Source organism: Eretmochelys imbricata, chromosome 1 (assembly GCF_965152235.1).
Source record: "Eretmochelys imbricata isolate rEreImb1 chromosome 1, rEreImb1.hap1, whole genome shotgun sequence".
NCBI lineage: Eukaryota > Metazoa > Chordata > Testudines > Cheloniidae > Eretmochelys > Eretmochelys imbricata.
This window is the reverse complement of record NC_135572.1, coordinates 151770502-151794895: the sequence shown is the minus strand read 5'-3', so window position 1 is coordinate 151794895 and position 24394 is coordinate 151770502. Positions and strand designations below refer to the sequence as shown.

Sequence of the window (24394 nt, the reverse complement as noted above, 5' to 3'; positions counted from 1 at the left end):
CAGAGTCATTTTACTTCTTTTTGACCAGAGCTAATACAGTTATGGGTGAGTGAGTGGGATTATTTTCTGGTTTTAGAGTAGCAGCCGTGTTAGTCTGTATTCGCAAAAAGAAAAGGAGTACTTGTGGCACCTTAAAGACTAACAAATTTATTTGAACATAAGCTTTCGTGAGCTACAGCTCACTTCATTGGATGTATTTTCTGACTCTCAGATCATAAACAGAATTGTTACTGAGTTCCAGTCACATGGTGATATGTAAGCTAGGAACGAAACAGGCTGATTTTCAGATGTCAAGGTGAGTTTATAGGCCTGACACTTGTACATTTACTTCTAAAGTGAGAAGATTTGAGAGACTAACCTGAAACCGCACAATACCATTTTTAGAGTCAAACTGCACTTTGAAGTTTGAATGTGATTTCTAGTCTATGTTTCTGTTTTAAAAAAACATATGTGGCACTAAATAAATACTCTCAAGTCTTGATGATCCTAAAAGTACTGGAATAAATTGCCTACGGAGGTTGTAGAATCTCCATCATGGGAGATTTTTAAAAGCAGGTTAGACAAATACTTGTCAAGAATGGTCTAGATGATACTTGGTCCTGCCACGAGTGCAGGGGACTGAACTAAATAACCTCTCGAGATCCCTTCCAGTTCTGTGATTCTATGAGTCTATGAAAATCAGACCTCCATCACCTTTGTTGTAATTTTCAAGCATGTGTATACATATTGTATGATTCCTTGACTCTGACTGTGTTCCTGGGAATTTTACCACGCTGTTACATGACAACAGAGCAGACAGGCAGAGTGGAAGAAGAACACAACATGTCTACCTTGCACTCTGAGTGAAAGCCTGGGCCTGTTGAAATCAATGGGAGTTTTGCCATTATGTTCAGTGGGGCCAGGATTTCACCTTCTACCTTCTGATGTATCCATCACCATAGTATTTAAGTAGTCATGCAAGGTGTACACTTGAGCCAACATGAAGAAAGCCAGCACCCTGGTTCTCTCACCAGTGGATCACATGGCAGAGAAGGTAAAATTTAATAGAATTTCAAGCTTGATTTTGAGGAGGCTGATTGAATTTTCATACTCAGGAATCTGCTTCTTCCTTTTAAAGGATGTTTCAATTTATGCCGATCAATCTTAACAATGTCTTTTTAATATTATAACGTTTATATGACAAATTCTGATAGATCTGTTTTAAATTTAAGGTTTTAATGTCTCTTTAATGTTCAAGTGCTTGCATATGTCCATTACACTAGAGGTGTGTGAGTGTCTCGTGGACTAGTGCCAGAGAGTTTTCTAGCAGTACCCACAGAGGCATCCCCAACCACGTCTTGGCTCCTAGTGCTCCAAATGCAGCATATAAAGGGCAGAGATGCCCCACTCTGCCCCTCCTTCAGTTCCTTCTTTCCACTGGTGGTTGAAGTATTCTGTGTTCCTTGAGAACAAAGTTCTTGCTACTCGTTTTACCTAGTGGTACTGTTTTTCTTTTGTTATTTTTGATGTTATTTTCTTATTTTTATTATAATTTTTCTAGTTTGGTTCTTTTTTCACTCAGGCAGGACTCCCTGCCTTGCCCAGTATCAGGGGAGCCTATGCCACATAAAAAACAGCTTGATGCACAAGCTCGATTTGCCAGGGTTCAAGACCAGGACAAAAAAGCTGTGAGGAGTACACCTTCAACACATTCTTATAAAGGCAACCCTTACACTAGCATCAGAACTCCTCAGTTGTCCAAGGGAAGCCCTTCAGTGACTCCTTCCCAGAGCCAGCTTTACTGGCGGATGGGGTCGCAGGAGATTCTTGTCACCGGGACTGTCTCCTTCAAGGTCAAAGACTTTGGAGTAATCATGTTCTCACAAATATAAGAAGTCAATGTCAGGCTCTTTGAAGACCAGAATGTGGGTTTCCTCCACAAATGGTCATGCTGGTATCCATGATAGAGCATGCCCTTCAGCTCACCACTGCCTTGTAGTGACTCATATGGATAGACCTGAGTCGTTGACCCTGGTACTCTCCCAGGGGCCATGACAACTGCTACTTCACCATCTGTGACAGATGAGACATATCTGATCACAGTAGGACAGCCACTAGTACAGGTACCAATAATGCCAGAGGCTGATGCAGTGGACAGAGACTTATTATGTTTTTCGATGCCACAGTCTCCATTGATCCAGGGCGAAGACCCTTGGTCGGCGTGAGTGCAGGTACCACACTCCTCAGCTCTGGTACACTCTGCTGTGAGCCCACCAACCATAGGGGCCTGGTAGCCCTTTCTTTGTCATCCTACACTTTGGTGCTGACTCCACCTTGTTGCATGGTACCACCAGCTAGGAAGGCATCCGTACTTCCGCCGGTGCTGTGTTTCTGGAATAGATTCTGGTCACAGTCTCTCAGGAACAGACACAAACCCTGTTAATACACCACCTTGGCTGTCAGAATATTCCTATTCTTTGTTGGAATCAGAGGTGTCTTCTCAAATCTCATGCTACCAAGAGTCCAGGGCTTCCTCCAGGTCACATTCTCATACACATGGATGGAGATTTGAGAAGAGTGGAACCTGGGATTGGAACATGTGGGCAGCATAACTGGGGCCCGCTACTGTTCCAGTCTCCTCATTAGTCATACTGCGGACAGAGTCTTCACCTGCCAGTACCAAGAGACCTGTGATGGTGGGTACTGATCAACCTATGATCTCAGTATACTGGACTTACCTCAACCTCCTTTGGAGCAGCAGCCTATGCCAGTATCATGGCACCAAACCTCAGGAGGTTTCTTCCTTGCCTCCCCTTAATGTATCATCCTTATTAATGGATGATGCTCTTGTATTGGCATCCTCCTTGGCACTGAATGACTTTAAGGTATACCAGGAGCTCCTCAAAAGAATGGCTGCTTTTCTTGTTACACAAGTGGAGCTAGTGGAGTAGAATACCCAAGGCCATCATGCAACCTACCAATACTCTGTGACAAACCACTTCTTCCTTTCCACCTGTGGCCCAATGAACAGAAAGTGAATACCATGTTCCATCCCAGGGTTTAAGCAGTTCTCTTACACCCTATGCCAGGCTCATTAGTATTGGTTGCGGTGAATGAGAGGAGTCATCAATGCTGGGCTAAAGCTAACCCCAAGGAAAAGATGCAAAAAAGCTTGATCTCTTTAGGAGAAAGATGTACTTTAAGTTTATAGCTCCACATGGCCAATAACCAGTCTTAATGCCCAGATATGACTATTTTAATTGGGAGGCAATCTCTCAGTTCATGAATAAACTGCCAGAAAGTTCTAGGGAGCAGTTTCAGTCCCTTGTTGCAAAATGTCATTTGGTCTCTCAATCAACTCTTCATTCTTCCTTGGACATGGTATTGCTGCAGTCAGGGCCATAGCTAGGGGAGTAACTACAGGCTGTTATTCTTGGATGTAGTCTGTGGGGATTCCTAGCGGCTTGCCTCTGCCAGAGAGATGTCCACATGACTACAAACGGTTTCACAACACAGCCATTCTTACTTCGGTGTTTCATATACGAGGTTTTGGGATGGTGGATCTTTTTGCAACTTGGCAAAACAGAAAGTGCCCCCAATTCTGATGTCCACATCTCTCACATGTCTTACCTGGATGATTGGTTATTTCAGGGTCACTTCAGACACCTAGTAGAGACTGCTATCCATCACATGCTCCATCTGTTCAGCATTCTGAGCTTGAAAATGAACCAAGAAAAGTGGGCATTATTGCCTCTAACAAAGAATAGAGTTTATTGGAGCACTCCCGGACTCGACCTCTGACAGGTCTTTTCTGCCTCTTTCCAGATTCCAGACAATATACGACTTGCGTGTGTCACTCAAGGATCACCCATGAACCAAAGTAAGGAATTGCCTTAGGTTCCTAGTTCACATGGCTGCATATACACGCGTGACCCCTCATGCCAGGCTTCTCTTCAAAGCACTGCAGGCATGGATCAAGTCAGCATGTTTCCCTCAAAATCACCACTTGGGTAAGCATCCTCGACAGGGTGTTGTCATCTTGGAGCTGGTGGAAGACAAAAGATGTGTGCGGGGTGTTCCCTTCTCTCCCCTTATCCTTTCTGTGATTTCAGTAACAGACTTCAGCCATGGCGTGGGGAGAACATCTGGGCAGTCATCAGGTTCAGGGTTTGTGGATTGCCCAGAAGGCCAGGTTACTCATCAGTGTCCTTGAGTTGTGCGCGATATACTGTGCATGTCAACAGTTCCTGCCTCATATTCAGGCCAAAACTGTTCAGGTGCCCACTGACAACACCACAGTGGTACTTTATGTGAACAGGTCAGGCAGCCTCTGCCAGGAGGCAGTCAAGCTGTGGAATCTATGCATACGGAGCTCAGTTACTTTCTGGACATCTCACTCACTGGGTGTTCAAAATGTGCTGGTAGATTGCCTGAGCAGATTCTTCACCTTAGACCACAAACGGTTTCACAACACAGCCATTCTTGCTTCGGTGTTTCATATACGGGGTTTGGGGATGGTGGATCTTTTTGCAACTTGGCAAAACAGAAAGTGCCCCCAATTCTGTTCCAAGGCAAGTCACAGCCCCGTTTCCATGATTCCCAAGGTTATTCTCAAGCTGAAACAAGATTGAGGCAAAATGTTCCTTATAGCACCAGCCTGGCCAAGGCAGCTGTGGTATTCCAACCTACACAAGCTACCTACTGGAGAACCCTTGCTGTTGCTGCCAGCCAGAAGTCTCGTAACTCGTAATCTGTGGGTTCTGCACACAAATTCTGCACCTCACAGCATGGGCCATCAGTGGTTAAATGCAAAGGATGCTCACTTTTCCGTGGCACTTCAGAATGTCCTCCTCAATAGCAGATAGCATTCCACAAGAGCTGCTTACCTGAGTAAGTGGAAGTCCTTCTCCATCTGGAGGGTGTTCCATAATGTGTTGCATCTGGGTTTGCGATCTCAGTGTTTTACTCTCAAATCTATGGTAGAACTATTTTGGAAATCTGCCAGGTTCCTCAAAGGTCTAGAAAGACTGTTCCCACCTGTCATAAATATAAAGGGAAGGCTAACCACCTTTAAATCCCTCCTGGCCAGAGGAAAAACCCTTCCACTTGTAAAGGGTTAAGAAGCTAAAGATAACCTTACTGGCACCTGACCAAAATGACCAATGAGGAGACAAAATACTTTCAAAGCTGCAGGGGGTGAGGGAGAACAAAGGGTTCTCTCTGTCTGTGTGTGTCTTTTGCCGGGACCAGAGCAGGAATGCAGGTCAGAATTCCTGTAAAGGGTTAATAAGCAATCTAATTAGATATGCGTTAGATTCTGTTTTGTTTAAATGGCTGATAAAATAAGTTGTGCTGAACGGAATGTATATTCCTGTTTTTGTGTCTTTTTGTAACTTAAGGTTTTGCATAGAGGGATTGTCTATGTTTTGAATCTGATTACTCTATAAGGTATTTACCATCCCGATTTTACAGAGGTGATTCTTCTACTTTTTCTTCAATTAAAATTCTTCTTTTAAGAACCTGATTGCTTTTTCATTGTTCTTGAGATCCAAGGGTTTGGGTCTGTGTTCACCTATGCAAATTAGTAAGGATTTTTATCAAGCCTTCCCCAGGAAAGGGGGTGTAGGGCTTGGGGGGATTTTGGGGGGAAAGACGTTTCCAGGTGGGCTCTTTCCCGGTTGTATTTGTTAGATGCTTGGTGGTGGCAGCAATTAAGCAATAGATAAATAAAAATAGTTTGTACCTTGGGGAAGTTTTAACCTAAGCTGGTAAGAATAAGCTTAGGGGGTTTTTCATGCAGGTCCCCTCATCTGTACCCTAGAGTTCCGAGTGGGGAAGGAACCTTGACACCATCTATTCGGGATCCAACACTGCCTTGAAATTTGAATTTAGTGTCATCTGCCCTTATAGACCTTCCATTCAAGCCTTTAGCCTCCTGCTCACTTCGACCAAATTTAAATTCACTCCCCTACCAAATTTAAAGTCTTTGCTCTAAAGAAGCAGTGGTTGAAAGAATATTTTTAACATTGGCATAACATTGTTTTTCCTAATCTCATCCTTTGAAATGTCTTGAACTGTTTTAGCTGAAACTTTAAAAGAATATAGCAAAGGAAGCTTTCTTAGTGGCTGAGTTGGAGAGTTAAATGCACTTGTCACTGAACCATCACACATCATTTTCTACAAAGACAACATCCTGCTTAGGCCACACCCTAATTTCCTCTCATAGGTGGAACCTGATTTTCACCTGAATCAGTCTGTATACTTACTTTTCTTCCAAAACCAAAAAGCTCACACAAGGAAACAAACCAGGCACATTCTGGATGTGCACTGAACTTTGGCCTTTTTACTGGCTGGGGACAAAGCCTTATTGGGTTTATACTCAACTCTTTGTTTCCTATGTAGAACATCTGAGAGGAAAACCTATTACAGAACAACGACTCCCAAAATGGAATATCACATGTGCTACGCTGCCAAAAATATTCTCAGTAGAGATTTGTTAGAGTTTGGCAAATATCTTATCTGATAATGTAATTAAAGGATGTACGATTATTCAGCTTCTTTGTGTATATGCATTAAGGTTACACAGGCAACCTTAATTCTGAAATTTCTTAGCATTTTCAGGGCTTGACATTGCATCCTTAAGGTTCTTTTAATGTAGCTTTTTTTTTTTATGGAACACTATATATTCCATTCAAAAAAACAGAAGTTTTATAAAATCACAAAATCATCAAGTAAGCCCTGAAATTACCCATACCCCTACCAGATACCATGGTTCTCCACTGAACTGCAGAAAATAAAGCATGAAAACTGGAACACTTCTTGCCAAAGACAGCCAATCTAAGTATTTTTGTCACAATCTGCTAACAGCACATGGCCTACCTGCAAACATAGTGCAGCCATAAAGGAAGCTGAAAAAGCCTTCCTCTGAGACAAAGCTGGATCAGCCAAAGCATGACCATCAGAACCCTTTGTCAGTAATCTACCTAGTAAATGCATTAATATTTGTGAAACACTGTGATGGGTGTCATAGAAAAGCCCATGAAGAAATTAATAATTCTGTATTCAGTGCAGGGTTTGGATGGTGTGTCTGGCCCACACATTGAATGATGAGGATAAAACAAAATACTGAATAGTTCCCCTTTCTGCACCATCCAGCCTGGGTACTGAATGAAGCTGGGTGTCCTATGAAAAAAATAGTATGTGATCATGTAATTAAAGACCATATGTACAAGGGGCTGATCAAAGTTGTCTGTGCATATTTTCATATGTATGCACATCCAAACTATACGAAAGAAACCCAGCTTTCCTTTTACTGGCTTGCCAGATTAATCTGTAACCTTAAATCACCAGGTCTCCAGAAGATAAGGAATTGAGGCTCATATGATGGAAACATAACATTCTAGTGTGCATACTCAAGGACAAAAATTTCTCAAACTCTGAAAAATGGGAAGGTTATCCTTCCTATAAACAATGGAGTCCTGCAGCCCACAGCTGCCTCAGTCACTGGTGTAATAAATAAATAAAACCAGCAGCACTAGTCCTTTCCATTGTGAAGAGGTTGACTTCGAATGGGACTTAGGTTCCTAAATGCTTTTGCAAATGCAATTTAACTCATTTAGGACCAGATATAGGAATATTAACATTTGAAATCAATGGGAGCTAGGTGCCTAGGTGTCTTTAAAAATCCTACTAGGCACCTGTCTGCATCTTCCACGTGCTTGAATATCTTAAGTGCCTCTGGGCCAGATTTTCAAAATTTTACCCTGGGACATGGACTGTTTTTAGAAGCCTTTAGTGTAATGCTCCCATTACAACCTACATATCCATTAGATTATATCAGCTAGGCGTTAAAGTTGAATTCCTTTGGATCTGTGTGAGACTGAATAATATTCAGGTACTTGAGGCTGAGCCTGATCTCAAAATGCTTCATAAAGTGGTACTGAATCCACACTTGAAACTTCTCCCCAAGGTGGTTTCTGAATTCCATCACGATCAGTACAACTGTCTCCCATTCTTTTGCTCCACATCCCGCAAATTGTTCAGGAAAGCTGAACTGTGTAAGAAGGCACTGAGTTATAACTAGAAGAGAAAAGCTGTTGCAAGCCTCCAGAGTTATTTGTGGTATTTGGGAGGTAGTCCAAGTGGAAATCAATCTCTTTTTAGAGATATTCTAAATAGATCAGCCCCTGTAATATTATGACTGAGCAGTACCAGATGTCCTGTGGACTCAATAAATTAGGGCTAAGGTAACATCTCCAGCATACTGGAGGAATGTGTCTAACACTGTAACCTGTTAAACTGCTGCATGGAGTTCCATTCACACTTCTAACCAACAGTCATTTCTTATCTTAAGAGAGAAATCAGCAATTCTCTAATTTACGAAGGACTGCTCAGCCTACTTCCTGGGACTTGTACCTTTGGGTCACTCTACCAAGAATGAGGATCTACTAAGATAATTCCAAAAGGAAAGGAAAGTTCTCTGAGTACATTGCTTCTCACACCTCCTCTTCTGTTTTGTCCGAGTCCTCCAAAGGCATTCTGAATTGATAGAAAGGCCCAACAATTACTTTTCTGCCAGAGAGTTCAGAATGTCTGATGACAATATATTCTCTTAAGAGTGTGGCTCTATTGAGGGAGTATACTCTGAGAACTCTAAATAGAGGAGAGTTCCTTTACCCTGTATTGATCTACAGCTCTTATAAATTAAATAAAAAGTACTGGTTCAGATATCTTGGGCCAGATCTGGCCTTTTAATCATTTGAGTTGTTAGTTCAAGATAGTGTCTCATATTGACAGATGTAACAGTTACAAAAGTGCACATTTCAATCAGACATTCTCACAAAAATTGTAAGGTTTGAGAAGTCACTCCCATACAGAACTCATCCATTTGGCATCTCTTCAGCTCCCAGGGTTTTTGCTGAAATATTAATAGATGAAGTAGCTTCTGACAGATCCAAGAGAATTCAACTTTATCCTTTTTAAAATGACATTCTAATCAAAACAAATGCAAGATAGTAAGCGGAACAAGCAATGCATTACGTAACTTTCATCTCTTCAGAATCCAGGTTTTGTGATCCGTTTCAGAAAATACAACTTTTTAACATCACAAATCATAGAATCATAGAATATCAGGGTTGGAAGGGACCTCAGGAGGTCATCTAGTCCAACCCCCTGCTCAAAAGCAGGACCCATACCCAATTAAATCATCCCAGCCAGGGCTTTGTCAAGCCTGACCTTAAAAACTTCTAAGGAAGGAGATTCCACCACCTCCCTAGGCAACGCATTCCAGTATTTCACCACCCTCCTAGTGAAAAATTTTTTCCTAATATCCAACCTAAACCTCCCCCACTGCAACTTGAGACCATTACTCCTTGTCCTGTCCTCTTCCACCACTGAGAATAGTCTAGAACCATCCTCTCTGGAACCACCTCTCAGGTAGTTGAAAGCAGCTATCAAATCCCCCCTCATTCTTCTCTTCTGCAGACTAAACAATCCCAGTTCCCTCAGCCTCTCCTCATAACTCATGTGTTCCAGACCCCTAATCATTTTTGTTGCCCTTCGCTGGACTCTTTCCAATTTATCCACATCCTTCTTGTAGTGTGGGGCCCAAAACTGGACACAGTACTCCAGATGAGGCCTCACCAATGTCGAATAGACGGGGACGATCACGTCCCTCGATCTGCTCACTATGCCCCTACTTATACACAGATAATTCTGTGTGCAGGATTGCAAGTAAACCCGACATAAGAAAGGAACTTTCTTTTAAAAAACAAAGATTTCAAAACCTATATAGAACAAAATCAATTAAGATGAACTGTAAACTATATTTACGAATAATGTTTCCACAGCAATTCTATTTTTTTCTAAATTGTCACCAGACTCAGAAGCCTTAAAAATCCTTGTCCATTCAATACAAAAGCAGTACTCTGGGCAGTGATTTGTGTTTATCAAATAAGAGAAAAGATTATAAGTAGGTATTTTATTAATAAAGTCAAAAGTCACAAAATAAAGAGAAAGAGACTACTTCATTCTATTAAATTCCTAGCTATTTTAAGAATATTAGAGGTAAACAAAAAGGATGTTGTTGAATTATCAGTGGGATATGTTTTGAAAGAATTGCAATTATTAAAAACTTGTTAATAGTTACTGAAAAATGTTATTTTTTAGATTATATAAATCTTAACATAACAAAAAGACCAATTTAATTGGCTCAGACAAAGACATTTAGTGCTTATGAGAATCCAATTCCCTTATCAGAGCTTTCTATTTCAAAATACTATATGAAATTGTGTGACAGAAAAGAAAGGAGGGGAGCAGAGAGAGAAAGGGGATGTGGAGAGAGGGTGAGGGAGAGAATGTGGGGGAAGCTACTGAAGGAGGGGACTGGGGGGAAGAGAGGAGAACTCTAAACAAGAGGCTGATAGCTGAAAGTTTTCCAAAAGATCAGCGACGGCTAGAAAAAGTGGTAGAGCTGGGAGTGAATTGAGGGAAGGATCATGGGGAGAAGAATAATCTGAAAAACGGAGAGCAAAATTGAAAACAATGCATGGGGAACACGAGAAACAGAAAGGGAGGAAGAAGGAAGGGGAAGACAGAAAATCCATATTTAGTCATTTTAAAAGTGATTTTCAAATGTGCTGAGAACGTTGAAGCTCCTGAGCTTCCCAGGTACACTGTGCTGTCCTGTGGGCTCTGACACAAAAGATAGAACAAGCCATGCTCAAGGAGCTCTTCATCCTCTTGGCTGCATTACCCAAAATGCAGCAGTGTGAATCTGTAGGATTTGGATCCAACAGGAGTGCCACACTGGCCAAGTCCAAGATGCAGGCCTATTAAATATTCAAAGAACTTTATTGTCCAATACCATGCTTCTTACTCAGAGCCAAGGAAGAAGCAACAGGAGCAGGGCCATATAGAGAGCTGAGCACCTTGCAATACCTCCGTTTTTTAGACGAAGAAACTGAGGCACAGAGAGGTGAACTGGAAAGGTGATACAGTGGACCAGTGCCCGAGCTAGGGATAGAAAACAGGCCAGGGCTCTGTCCACCAGGCTGCCTTTCAAAACAGGGATGGATTACTTAAGCTGCATTTCATGTCGGCTACACTGTGTTACAATTTGAACCAGCTAAAGGGGCAGTTGTATTAGGCAGTAAATAGAGAATAGTGGTTTTCAAAAGAAAAATAATTGTGAATGATTATAGTTAATATGACCTTTCTACACCAGGTGTAAAATTTTGACAGGTAAAAGCTGTAGGATTGCCCGCATGTGTTTGACATGGCAGTTCTCTCTCCTGATGCTTTATTCTTTTACCATTTTACTCAAAACTGGAACCTTTAGGAGCGCAAAGAACTTGGATCATGTGATTTAGTCACACAACATGGACACTCTTCTGGTGATGCTATACAACCTTTTTTGCCTCTAGCAGCTGTCACTTCATTTAGGCAGCATGTGTGTCACGGAATGCTCTAGAAACAAATATTAACATAGTCACGGAGGGTTTCCATAGTATGATAATATGGTCTTTAGGGTTTGCAGCTCTGATGAAAATCTAATTACATTTTTTTGTTTTGAACAGCGGTAAATTAGATTTGCAGTGCAGATTCACAACCAGCTAGGGGACTGGCATAAAGGTGCTTTCAAATACTTTCATTTGGCATATATAAATACAGTGTTTTTCCTCTAGTGTTGTAAATATTAAAATATTTTAACAGAATACCTAATATGAACATAGAACAGGTTATAAAACAGTTAGCCCTGAGCAGATAAATATTTATTTATCACTTGTGAATAAAAAGACAAACATCATCTACAAATGTGGAAAGGAAAACAAATAAAAATGTTTTCAGAAACTGAAAGCAGAACGTAATAATAAATTTACCAGACACAGCATTTTCTTCCTAGCATCTGAACTGTTTGAACTATAAAACAGGCATCCTTTGTGCAGTATTGTGTGATTTGACTGCCGAAAGAAACATCTGTTCACAGTTGCAATTTTGCCTCTATGGTAGGCTCCAAATGATATCCTGGTTTCTCTCCCCTCCTAAGTTAATTTTTATGTCTGAATCTCCATGTTTTGGCATTTGTGTAGAGGAATGACAACAAGCCTTGCACTGTCTCTCAATCTGAGTGCATCACCTCGACACCATACTTATCAAGGGATCAGTTTGAAAAGGAACAGGAAATTATATGCATACTTTAATGTCCATGTGTGAATTACATGGGGAGAAGGAAAAAATGATGCCAAGAATTTTCTCATCTATAGCAAAATCTATATATGTGTTACTTGGGAGACCATATATTTATATGACAGCACGTTTATAATTGAAGTATAGAGTTTGGAACTACTGTATTATAATCCTGTACAAGCATTCTGTATTTAGCATATGAAAGTTGCTGGTAACGGATGCATTGCTTAGCAACATAAAATCAGTTAAGCATATATATGATAATCAAATAACAAACTGATTTATTTTGCAGGCATAGGGGAATTGTGGAATTAAAAATGCTTACTTAAAGAATAAATTTTTATTGACGTGACTACCCTTAAGAAGTTTCAGCACACTATTCTGTCTTTTGTATTTGTGATTAAATAAAACAGCAGAGATAGTGAGCAGGACACGCAGGTGACTGATTGACAGAAATGTATGGTGGGTTTAAACAACAGGCTGCAACTTTATTAATTACACTTTGAGGAGGGGCACTTTGTCCAGCCCAGCTCTCATGAACCAGGCATATAATTGGTTACAGGGTGGGTTACAGTGCTTTTACCACCAACCAAAGAACAACTTAGGGTAGACCCTTCCCAGTGTACCCTATGGACTCAGTTCAGTTGTGAAACTTTTTTGCCACCCGCATAAGGGATGTGGAATGACAGAGGCCACAAGGATGAATGCGGGGAAACCCCACTTCTCAAAGACTTCAAGCTCTTTTTTCTCATGAGCACAAAGTCCAACTGCACAACCTTGGGTCTCATTTAGCTCTGGAAGCTGGCCCATTTAGCTTTTACTCACACTGGTCGCTAGGCTCGGCAGTGATTAGCATGGACACACCCCACACCTAATGCGCCTGATACCCCCATCTCCTGCCTGACCCAATCCCTAATATCACAGAACCAAATGTCAGCTCCAGCATCTGACTGATGCACTCTGACTTCCCAAAGAGTTCAGGGCCATTGTATCTGATATCCCCGTGTGTTATCACCACCCCTGCCCCTCCCAAAATTATCCTGGCTACCTCACGGTTCATATTTTTCCATATACTGTCAATGCAGGCTGGTTCAATGGCCACCCGCAAAACTCATCTTTCAAGCATCTCCAACTAAACCAATCGAGTGTGAGGCCATAAATGCATAGTCAGCTCACATCCCTCTAATCCTTAAATTTAAGCTAGTGCAACTTGCAAGACCATTTTTTCCAGGCAAGTAATCAGGACATGTGGCTATAGCTCAGTCCTCAGAGCATAGCAGGGGCGTGTGCTGATTCCAGCGCATACCCATGGCTGCCCTCATGTGGACCCAAAGCATAACAGAATGTCCGTGGATCCAGACCCCAACCTTCTTCCCAATGTCTCCTACAATCGTAAACAACAAGGTCTGTGCAAACTTCTCAAAATCTGAACAAGAGCTGGAACAGCCCATTGGCAAACATCAATCCAAATAGTAGTAACCTTCAAACTGGAAACAAAATCCTTGGGATGGAGAGCAACTGAGAGCAACTGTGTACAAAGTGCAAGCTGGTCTCCATACTGGAAGAGAAGATTGAAGGTCTGGAGCAACAGATAACGACCCTGCGTTGCATATGAGAAACGGAGGATTTTCTGGACAAAAGTCAGGATATGCTTCTACGGGCACAAAGCTCTAAAGATTTAGAGCAGGTTGCACAGCGGAGCCAAGAGGCCTGTGAAGAAGCTTGGCAACATGTGACCTCCAGAAGAAGAAGGGGGAATGTCCGGGTTCCAGCAACACGGACACAGGTAACTAACCGCTTTCATGTTCTCTCCACAGGTACCGTTGCGGAGAGTGGACCAGATGATATGTCTGGGGGGAGAAAGCAGAAGGAGACTCCGCTGGTTGGAAGGCATGAGATGCGCTGTCCTGAGATGGGGGGTTCCACGACCCCCACTCCCAAGAGAAGGAGGCGGGTGGTGGTGGTCGGGGACTCTCTACTCCGGGGGACTGAGTCATCTATCTGCCGCCCTGACCGGGAAAACCGAGAAGTCTGCTGCTTGCCGGGGGCTAAGATTCGCGATGTGACGGAGAGACTGCCGAGACTCATCAAGCCCTCGGATCGCTACCCCTTCCTGCTTCTCCACGTGGGCACCAATGATACTGCCAAGAATGACCTTGAGTGGATCACTGCGGACTACGTGGCTCTGGGAAGAAGGATAAAGGAGTTTGAGGCACAGGTGGTGTTCTCGTCCATCCTCCCCGTGGAAGGAAAAGGCCTGGGTAGGGACCGTCGAATAGTGGAAGTCAACGAATGGCTACGCAGGTGGTGTCGGAGAGAAGGCTTTGGATTCTTTGACCATGGGATGGTGTTCCATGAAGGAGGAGTGCTGGGCAGAGACGGGCTGCACCTTACGAAGAGAGGGAAGAGCATCTTTGCGAGCAGGCTGGCTAACCTAGTGAGGAGGGCTTTAAACTAGGTTCACCGGGGGAAGGAGACCAAAGCCCTGAGGTAAGTGGGAAAGCGGGATACCGGGAGGAAGCACAGGCAGGAATGTCTGTGAGGGGAGGGCTCCTGCCTCATACTGGGAATGAGGGGCGATCAGCAGGTTATCTCAAGTGCTTATATACGAATGCACAAAGCCTTGGAAACAAGCAGGGAGAACTGGAGGTCCTGGTGACGTCAAGGAATTATGACGTGATTGGAATAACAGAGACTTGGTGGGATAACTCACATGACTGGAGTACTGTCATGGATGGTTATAAACCGTTCAGGAAGGACAGGCAGGGCAGAAAAGGTGGGGGAGTAGCACTGTATGTAAGGGAGCAGTATGACTGCTCAGAGCTCCCGTACGATACTGCAGAAAAACCTGAGTGTCTCTGGATTAAGTTTAGAAGTGTGAGCAACAGGAGTGATGTAGTGGTGGGAGTCTGCTATAGACCACCGGACCAGGGGGATGAGGTGGATGAGGCTTTCTTCCGGCAGCTCGCGGAAGCTACTAGATCGCATGCCCTGGTTCTCATGGGTGACTTTAATTTTCCTGATATCTGCTGGGAGAGCAGTACAGCGGTGCATAGACAATCCAGGAAGTTTTTGGAAAGCGTAGGGGACAATTTCCTGGTGCAAGTGCTAGAGGAGCCAACTGGGGGGAGCTTTTCTTGACCTGCTGCTCACAAACCGGGAAGAATTAGTAGGGGAAGCAAAAGTGGATGGGAATCTGGGAGGCAGTGACCATGAGTTGGCTGAGTTCAGGATCCTGACACAGGGAAGAAAGGTAAGCAGCAGGATATGGACCCTGGACTTCAGGAAAGCGGACTTCGACTCCCTCAGGGAACGGATGGGTAGGATCCCCTGGGGGACTAACATGAAGGGGAAAGGAGTCCAGCAGAGCTGGCTGTATTTCAGGGAATCCCTGTTGAGGTTACAGGGACAAACCATCCCGATGTGTCGAAAGAATAGTAAGTATGGCAGGCAACCAGCTTGGCTTAATGGTGAAATCCTAGCAGATCTTAAGCATAAAAAAGAAGCTTACAAGAAGTGGAAGTTTGAACATATGACCAGGGAAGAGTATAAAAATATTGCTCGGGCATGTAGGAATGAAATTAGGAGGGCCAAATCGCACCTGGAGCTGCAGCTAGCGAGAGATGTCAAGAGTAACAAGAAGGGTTTCTTCAGGTATGTTGGCAACAAGAAGAAAGCCAAGGAAAGTGTGGGCCCCTTAATGAATGAGGGAGGCAACCTAGTGACGGAGGATGTGGAAAAAGCTAATGTACTCAATGCTTTTTTTGCCTCTGTCTTCACGAACAAGGTCAGCTCCCAGACTGCTGTGCTGGGCATCACAACATGGGGAATAGATGGCCAGCCCTCTGTGGAGAAAGAGGTGGTTAGGGACTATTTAGAAAAACTGGATGTGCACAAGTCCACGGGGCCAGATGAGTTGCATCCGAGAGTGCTAAAGGAACTGGCGGCTGTGATTGCAGAGCCATTGGCCATTATCTTTGAAAACTCGTGGCGAACGGGGGAAGTCCCGGATGACTGGAAAAAGGCTAATGTAGTGCCAATCTTTAAAAAAGAGAAGAAGGAGGATCCTGGGAACTACAGGCCAGTAAGCCTCACTTCAGTCCCCGGAAAAATCATGGAGCAGGTCCTCAAAGAATCAATCCTGAAGCACTTACATGAGAGGAAAGTAATCAGGAATAGTCAGCATGGATTCACCAAGGGAAGGTCATGCCTGACTAATCTAATCACCTTCTATGATGAGATTACTGGTTCTGTGGATGAGGGGAAAGCAGTGGATGTATTGTATCTTGACTTTAGCAAAGCTATTGACACGGTCTCCCACAGTATTCTTGTCAGCAAGTTAAGGAAGTATGGGCCGGATGAATGCACTATAAGGTGGGTAGAAAGTTGGCTAGATTGTCGGGCTCAACGGGTAGTGATCAATGGCTCCATGTCTCGTTGGCAGCCGGTGTCAAGTGGAGTGTCTCAGGGGTCGGTCCTGGGGCCGGTTTTGTTCAATATCTTCATAAATGATCTGGAGGATGGTGTGGATTGCACTTTCAGCAAATTTGCAGATGATACTAAACTGGGAGAAGTGGTAGATATGCTGGAGGGCAGGGATAGGATACAGGGACCTAGAAAAATTGGAGGATTGGGCCAAAAGAAATCTGATGAGGTTCAATAAGGATAAGTGCAGGGTCCTGCACTTAGGACGGAAGAACCCAATGCACAGCTACAGACTAGGGACCGAATGGCTAGGCAGCAGTTCTGCGGAAAAGGACCTAGGGGTGACAGTGGACGAGAAGCTGGATATGAGCCAGCAGTGTGCCCTTGTTGCCAAGAAGGCCAATGGCATTTTGGGATGTATAAGTAGGGGCATAGCGAGCAGATCGAGGGACGTGATCGTCCCCCTCTATTCGACATTGGTGAGGCCTCATCTGGAGTACTGTGTCCAGTTTTGGGCCCCACACTACAAGAAGGATGTGGATAAATTGGAGAGAGTCCAGCGAAGGGCAACAAAAATGATTAGGGGTCTGGAACACATGACTTATGAGGAGAGGCTGAGGGAACTGGGATTGTTTAGTCTGCAGAAGAGAAGAATGAGGGGGGATTTGATAGCTGCTTTCAACTACCTGAGAGGTAGTTCCAGAGAGGATGGTTCTAGACTATTCTCAGTGGTGAAAGAGGACAGGACAAGGAGTAATGGTCTCAAGTTGCAGTGGGGCAGGTTTAGGTTGGATATTAGGAAAAACTTTTTCACTAGGAGGGTGGTGAAACACTGGAATGCGTTGCCTAGGGAGGTGGTGGAATCTCCTTCCTTAGAAGTTTTTAAGGTCAGGCTTGACAAAGCCCTGGCTGGGATGATTTAATTGGGTATGGGTCCTGCTTTTGAGCAGGGGGTTGGACTAGATGACCTCCTGAGGTCCCTTCCAACCCTGATATTCTATGATTCTATGATTCTATGAAATGCAGACTTAATGTCACACTTTTCTAACTGTGCGCCTTGGCCACATCTCTTTATCATGGCTACTGCTGTATCAAGTGAGGAATATCAAACTGAACATAGATTAAGATCAATTTTGTTATTAATAGAGGAGCAGCAGGAGTAAGGCACATGGTGTACTACTCTCTGTACTCGCTCTTTGTTTTTTTCAGAATCAAAGCCAGAGGCAAAAGCCACAGGTCCAGCATTGGTGAACTCCTGGAGAGACCAGGTGCCTTTTTTGGCTGCTACTTCCTCCTGAATTTTTCTTTGCTTACACGTCTCTTTCCTTCATTTAGGATCTGAAAGCCAAATAAAAATCCACTCCCAATATAATTCACATCTTTATTACTAGGATAGCCCAGAAACATGGCCCTTAATACTTCTAATTTAAGTGGATCAGCAACATACTTCCCCATTATTCAATTATTTTCCCACTCAATAGAGCCCAGGGTACGCAGTGAATTCTCACAAAGACAGGCTGCTGTTTTTACCGGCTCTAATACTTGCTTCAGGATGTTTAATCTTACAACATTGCTTCATGGCTCTTTTAATAGATTCTACAGTGGTTGAGAGAAAACAGGCTGCGAGTGACATCTTTGCTTTTTCAGTACAGCAACTGTTTCTCTGGTTGGCAGCCAGCACTAACAATGATGTTCCAAATGAGGGAGTTTTGGATAATACCCTAGTGGCATTAGCAGCAAACAGCATCATGCTCTTCTAACTTACTTTTGTCTCATGAATTAGAAATACCCCTCTTGTCTGTGAAAGCGGTAACCAGCATATTGATCATCAGAGCAGAAGTATAAGCATTAAGCTTCTCCTGAGTGATTTTCCCTTTTTTTCCGCTCTCTTTTTGTCAGAGATTCTCCAACCCACCAAAGGAAAGTAGTGAAATTCCCTGTTCAGCCAGAAGGCAGATGTCTCCACTTTTACATACCTACCTGTTTCTTAATTGGTATATGTCATACCCAGTACCAAAACACATCTTTACAATTATAATCCTGTTAAAAAGAATGCTTGCATTTAGAACATTCACAAATTGATTTTCTGTGCTTGTTTCATTTAGGTTTTTCTACAACAGATGAATTTCTGTATGAAATTCAATATGAATCTAATAAAGTTAAATCTCAGCTAGAGACTTCAGTTGCTATAAATCTGATAAAAAAAGATCGGGATGCAGAGTCTGGGATTATAACACTGACCTTCAATATAGTATTTGCACCTAACAAACCAATGAGGTAAGTCTTTGTTCCTGAACCTCTAAAGAATCCATATCTGCTATGAGACTTACTGGCAGTAGTGGGTGCAATATATTCCTTTTTCTTTCCACTCTTGCCCATATGTCTCTCTCTGCTCTGCCTCTCTCTGTTTTTCCTCTAACAACAAATATTTGGGGTATACTTGCCCTTTTCCATTGTGATGCTTTGATATTAAAGCTGCCAGTGGTTCATCTTAGATGTGGTTTCGGAAGGTTCTGTGAAGTTGTTACTCTGGTTTTGTGTGTATCATTGTACTAAGTAGAGTGGAGCATTGGCAATCAGCAACATCAACTAAGAACTTACACCAATATCAAAATCCAAGTCTCATGGCATCCAGAGGAGCCAGGAGAGACCACCTCTCTTGGAAAAGTGTCCCTATGTGTTTGTGTATTATTTTTTAACATTTGTTTTAGGACTGTCAAGTGACTAAAAAAATTAATCACAATTAATCACACTGTTAATTATAGAATACCATTTATTTAAATATTTTTGGATATTTTTGAATATTTCTACATTTTCATATATATTGATTTCAATTACAATACAGTGCACAGTGCTCACTTTATATTTATTTTTGATTACAAGTATTTACACTGTAAAAAACAAAAGAAATAGTATTTCAATTCACCTAATACAAGTACTGTAGTGCAATCTCTTTATCGTGAAAGTTGAACTTACAAATGTAGAATTATGTATAAAAAATAACTGCATTCAAAAATAAAATAACGTAAAGCTTTAGCGCCTATATGTCCACTCAGTCGTACTTCTTGTTCAGCCAATCATTCAGACAAACAAGTTTGTTTACATTTAGGAGAGATAATGCTGCATGCTTCTTGTTTACAGTGTCACCTGAAAGAGACACTGTGCACTTTGTATTCTGTGTTGTAACTGAAATCAATATATATGAAAATGTAGAAAAACATCCAAAAATGTTTAATAAATTTTAATTGGTATTCTTTTATTGTTTAACCATGTGATTAAAACTGCTATTAATCACAATTAATTTTTAAAAAAATTTTGAGTTAATCGCGTTAGTTAACTGTGATTAATTGACAGCCCTAATTTGTTTTAATTGGGGTGAATCTGGAGCCCTGTGACAAAGGGAAATCCAAGAAACCATTCGTATCTACCCGTTCCTTGGTGGCCATACCTAGTGTAGGGTGCAGTACTCTGCAGTACCCGCTCACCCCGGAATCCTGACCCCAACACTTGCTAACATACCCTATTCCATCCACAGTCCCCACAACTCACCCCTCCACTCCTCAACATGCCCCACTTGCCCCAACCCCTCAGAGTCCATAGCCCTCAACATTCCCTGCTCACCCCATAGCCCACCAACAACTCACACCCAGTCCCTCACTCCCTGACCCAGGACCTTTCTGGCCACTTATCAACACCCCTATCCCCCAGCTCAGTGTTCTGCTCCTGGATTAGGGTGCTTCCTCTTGATCCCAGCCGTCCAGCAGCTCCATTTGCTCCTATCACATTTTCCCACATTCACACGGCACAGACCAAATTAGAGCAATGAGTGGCGTTGCAACCTGGTGCCTATCACGAAGGCAGGGTGGCCAGGCCAAACCTGAGTCATGCTGCAACCTCGTGTGCCAACTTGCAATGTCACTCACTCAAATTTACCCCAGTTACCCTTCCATCTGACGGAGGGGCACAAAGGCCAAATGTGAGTGAATGCCATTGTGACCCTGTGCTCCAAGTGAAATGCCGTGCTCCAGCTGGTTGGGTACCCATAATCTCGTAGGCCATGATGGGACTGAACCATTTTCATTGTTGTAGCTAGCCACTGTAGGGAGCCTAGGTGCCTAGCTCAAGGATTTGTGAATTCCACTGGCTGGCTAGGCACCCAAAAGTTAAGCATTGTGACACTCAGTGTTGTGACTCTGCATTTAAAGTCCCTCTGTGGATTGGGGCCCATATTCTTGTCACACGAGTGTAAATCTGCGGTAACTCCATTGCAATATATGGAGTCACACCATGTAAGTAAAGGAATCACGCCTCACAGCCGCACCAATGGTTTTGCCTCTGCATTAGGTCATTTCCTCGTAAAACTAACATACAGCAAACAAGATGGGCTGTTTAGCTGACATTCCATTCCAAAGTAAGACTGATAATATGGTATACAGCATAAAAAATTTACATTCCAATTTAGAGCCAACTGAATTTTCATTATGATACACTGCAATTTTGCAGAAACACAGGCTTACTTTGCACTTTGGACATTGATTTATTGACCTTATATTTCATTATGCCTTCCTTGTAATGATATTTTTAACTTAATTTTGAAGGAATTCAGCAACATTGGTGATACGGTGCACTACAGGTGGTGTCTGGAAGTTTCCAATACTGTTACTTGCCACTGAGCCAGAAGTAGACGATGTCATCAATATTGAAGCAGCTGGCTTAAACAAAGAATCAGTGATTGGCTTTCGGCTTACAAGTCAGACAAGGTAATGCTCTCAAAGATAAAGCATATATCCAGGTTTTGAGGATGGGATTCATGCTCAGAAGAGAAATACATCAAACAGGATGGGTTTGGGCAAGAGGAGCAGAGTGAAAGGGGTGAATCTTGTGACATCAGTCACCATCCATTACCTCCAGTGCCCCTGTATGCAAGTGATGCAGTACACAATTGCTGTCCTGAAGGTGTGATAGTGGAAGTTGAGGCATTCTACAACCCTGGGGTAGGTTGCTGACTCTGAAAGATAATCATGTGTGGGCTTGTTCCATGAGTTAGGATTTCTCTAGGGTTTGGCCCTAAAATGCTTATGTGCATTAGAACGTATAGGGGTAAAATTTGCACGATACACCACTAAGGCATTTACAGAATAAAGATGAACTGTGAGCAAATATCTTTACTAAGATGCAGCTGTTTTAAAAAGCTGTATTATTTCCCTCAATTTGCACTGTTTGCATTCCTTTTGGTTTCGTTATGTAAACAGTCAATAGCCCAATTCTAATATACTTTTTAATCTGATAAAGGAAATGAACTTTGACAATGATTTTTCTCATCTACAGCAACATTTTTCATAATGGTACACATATAGTAATGTCTCCTTATTACTCCTGCAGAAAATTATCAGTAGTCATCTGATTTTAAAGTAATTAATTTCTGTGTGTTTATTACAATTGTATAACAGTATAGTATTAAAACACATATTAGTCCCTAATACAGCAAGAAGGTGATGTTCAACTATATGGCTCCCCTATGAATAATTTAAAACTACTGGGAAAAAATGAGCTTGAAGCAAAAGTATGAGGCTTACCATTTAAATCAATATGTGAATGTTTTCGAGGTTGCTTTTTTCCCTTTTTAATTTGCTTTTTTATTGCATCTCTAGTAAGTGTACTCAGTACACTGGCAGATAAGCCCATAGTTAACATATATAACAAATTTGTCATTGTAAGATCCCCAACAGAAAAAGATGTCCTTGGCCCTTATTGATTTTTTTTAAAGAGCTTATTTCCAAGAGCAGTACATCTGAGATGGACAGTTGTTCCAGCTTTTAGATGGCTGTCAGTGGTGGTGATTCCTCAAGACACTGCAAAAGCCTTCTATCACAAAGCTCAAGTTATCAGCTGCAGGAGAATAGGTTGTTTTGGGAACAAAAGTGAAGCAATTGCTCTGGCAATGTTATAATCTGCTGGTAGGTGTATGATAGTAGTGAAGAGACCTAATGTTCTTGAAAAAGGTATAATAAAGTCTGAATCATTACAGTTATATAAATGAAGGTGCCATGATGCAATACAGACTCTTTCCCTGTCAGAGAAACTATAATCGTGTTTAAAATGGAAAAGGATACCCACCTCCACACCCCCATGTTCAGTGAATGTTCCCAGTACTGTACTGCAAGCTATGTCAGAAATTGTTTTGCAAACCTCCAGCTTTGGGGGATTTTTCCAAATACCTACCCACAAAAGAAAAAGAGGAGTTTATAATTTAGGAATTAAAAAAAAAGTGTCCAACTAAAATTTAGAATATAGCAAGTTTCTTATTCAATATAAAATTAAAAAACACTCAAGAAACTTATATGCTACAGATGTAATTTAATGCTTGTATAACTCAAATGACTTAGGTTTAAAAAACATAAAATATAAGAAAAGGAATTAAAAATTTTGTTTGAAAATCTTTCAGACCTTAACAGAGGAAATCACCCAGTGACTTAATTAGAGTTTTGCCTGGATTAGGATTTGCTAGCCCCAGCCCATGAAGTAAACATTTTTAGTATCTTTTTAAAATCAAAAAGCTTCTCTTAGGACCAGATTTTGCCACCCTTACTAACATTGACTAGTACCTTACTACATAAGTAGTACCACAGTGTTCAGTGGAATTACTCATGTAGTAAAATACTACTCATCATGAGTAAGGGAATCACATTGTACGTCAAAGAAAATAGGGCTTCTGATGGAGTAAGACACTACTCAGTATGAGGAAGGGAGGATAAATCTGGCAACCACAAGGCAATAAATTCAGAATTTAAGTGGATCTGTTCAACTTGTTTGGGCTCAAATATACACATTTCTTAAAAGATGAAAATCCCACGCAATATCCCCCAAAGATAAGTGGGTATAATATGTTCAGTTAGAATTGAAGTGTGTAAGTGATTTTCCAACTGTGGAAAAGAGGTAGAGTTGAATTTAGGGTAAAACTGGGAGATAGAGCTGGCTGAAATGTCAGATTTCTGGTTCATTTTGTTTTGAATCACAACATGATGATTTTTTTTCAAAATTTCATGACTGCTGAGTGGGCAGCCCGAGGAGCCAGCTGACCTGGGAGTCTGGAAACCCTGGGATCCCACCCAGGGGCAGTGCACATAGTAGGGCTGCCCTGGAACAACAGACCCTGGTTCCACAGCAAGGAAACCAGAACTCCTGACATTGTGGGCTTTGCCCTGCTGTCCCTGGCCTCAGAGCAGTCCAAATGGCATTACACTTCGCCTCAGTGACTCCTGGAGCTTCAGGAGAGGTAGGGAGGCAGAGCGCCAGGGCTTTCTGCTTCAGCAGCACTTCAGGAAAGCTTCTGTCACTTTCAAGCAGCCCAGGAACCATCATTCCAGTTTTCCTGATGGAAAATCCAAATTTTTCAGCAATACTGAAATTTTCTCAGAGAAAATCTTGGTTTTATAAAAAGAGCATTTTTTGACAGAATATCATTTCAGCAAAAAAATGTTCTACGAGCTCTCCTGGGAAAGGATTCCTTAATGAGCAGGAAAGTAGGACAGGACTGGATGTGGCAGAGTTAGCTATATGAATCTAATTCTTAGAGCTTTGCATGATTATAGGTTCAAGCTGCTTCTTACTTTACCTATCAGTTCACCCACCCACCCCTGTTATGCAGCGTTAATTTGTTATAAAGGAGTTTCTTGGTCACAAAGGTTAATTTCAATTCTGCCTAAAGAATGGCACACAGGACATTTTGTCTTTATGTTTGTGTCTGTAATTTGTTTCTAATTTTAAAAACTATACATTTGTCAATGCTTTTCACACCTCTGAA

At 42.2% G+C, this 24394-nt stretch overlaps 1 protein-coding gene across 1 annotated transcript in view; it reads left to right on the top strand.

The window, feature by feature from the left end:
- The window catches only part of CFAP47 (cilia and flagella associated protein 47), a 627152-nt gene that overhangs the window by 578132 nt on the left and 24626 nt on the right, over positions 1 to 24394 (top strand). The window contains exons 62-63 of the mRNA XM_077807214.1: positions 18696 to 18867; positions 21189 to 21350. Coding sequence (XP_077663340.1) covers positions 18696 to 18867; positions 21189 to 21350 — 334 coding nt within the window. The remainder of the gene's footprint in view (positions 1 to 18695; positions 18868 to 21188; positions 21351 to 24394) is intronic.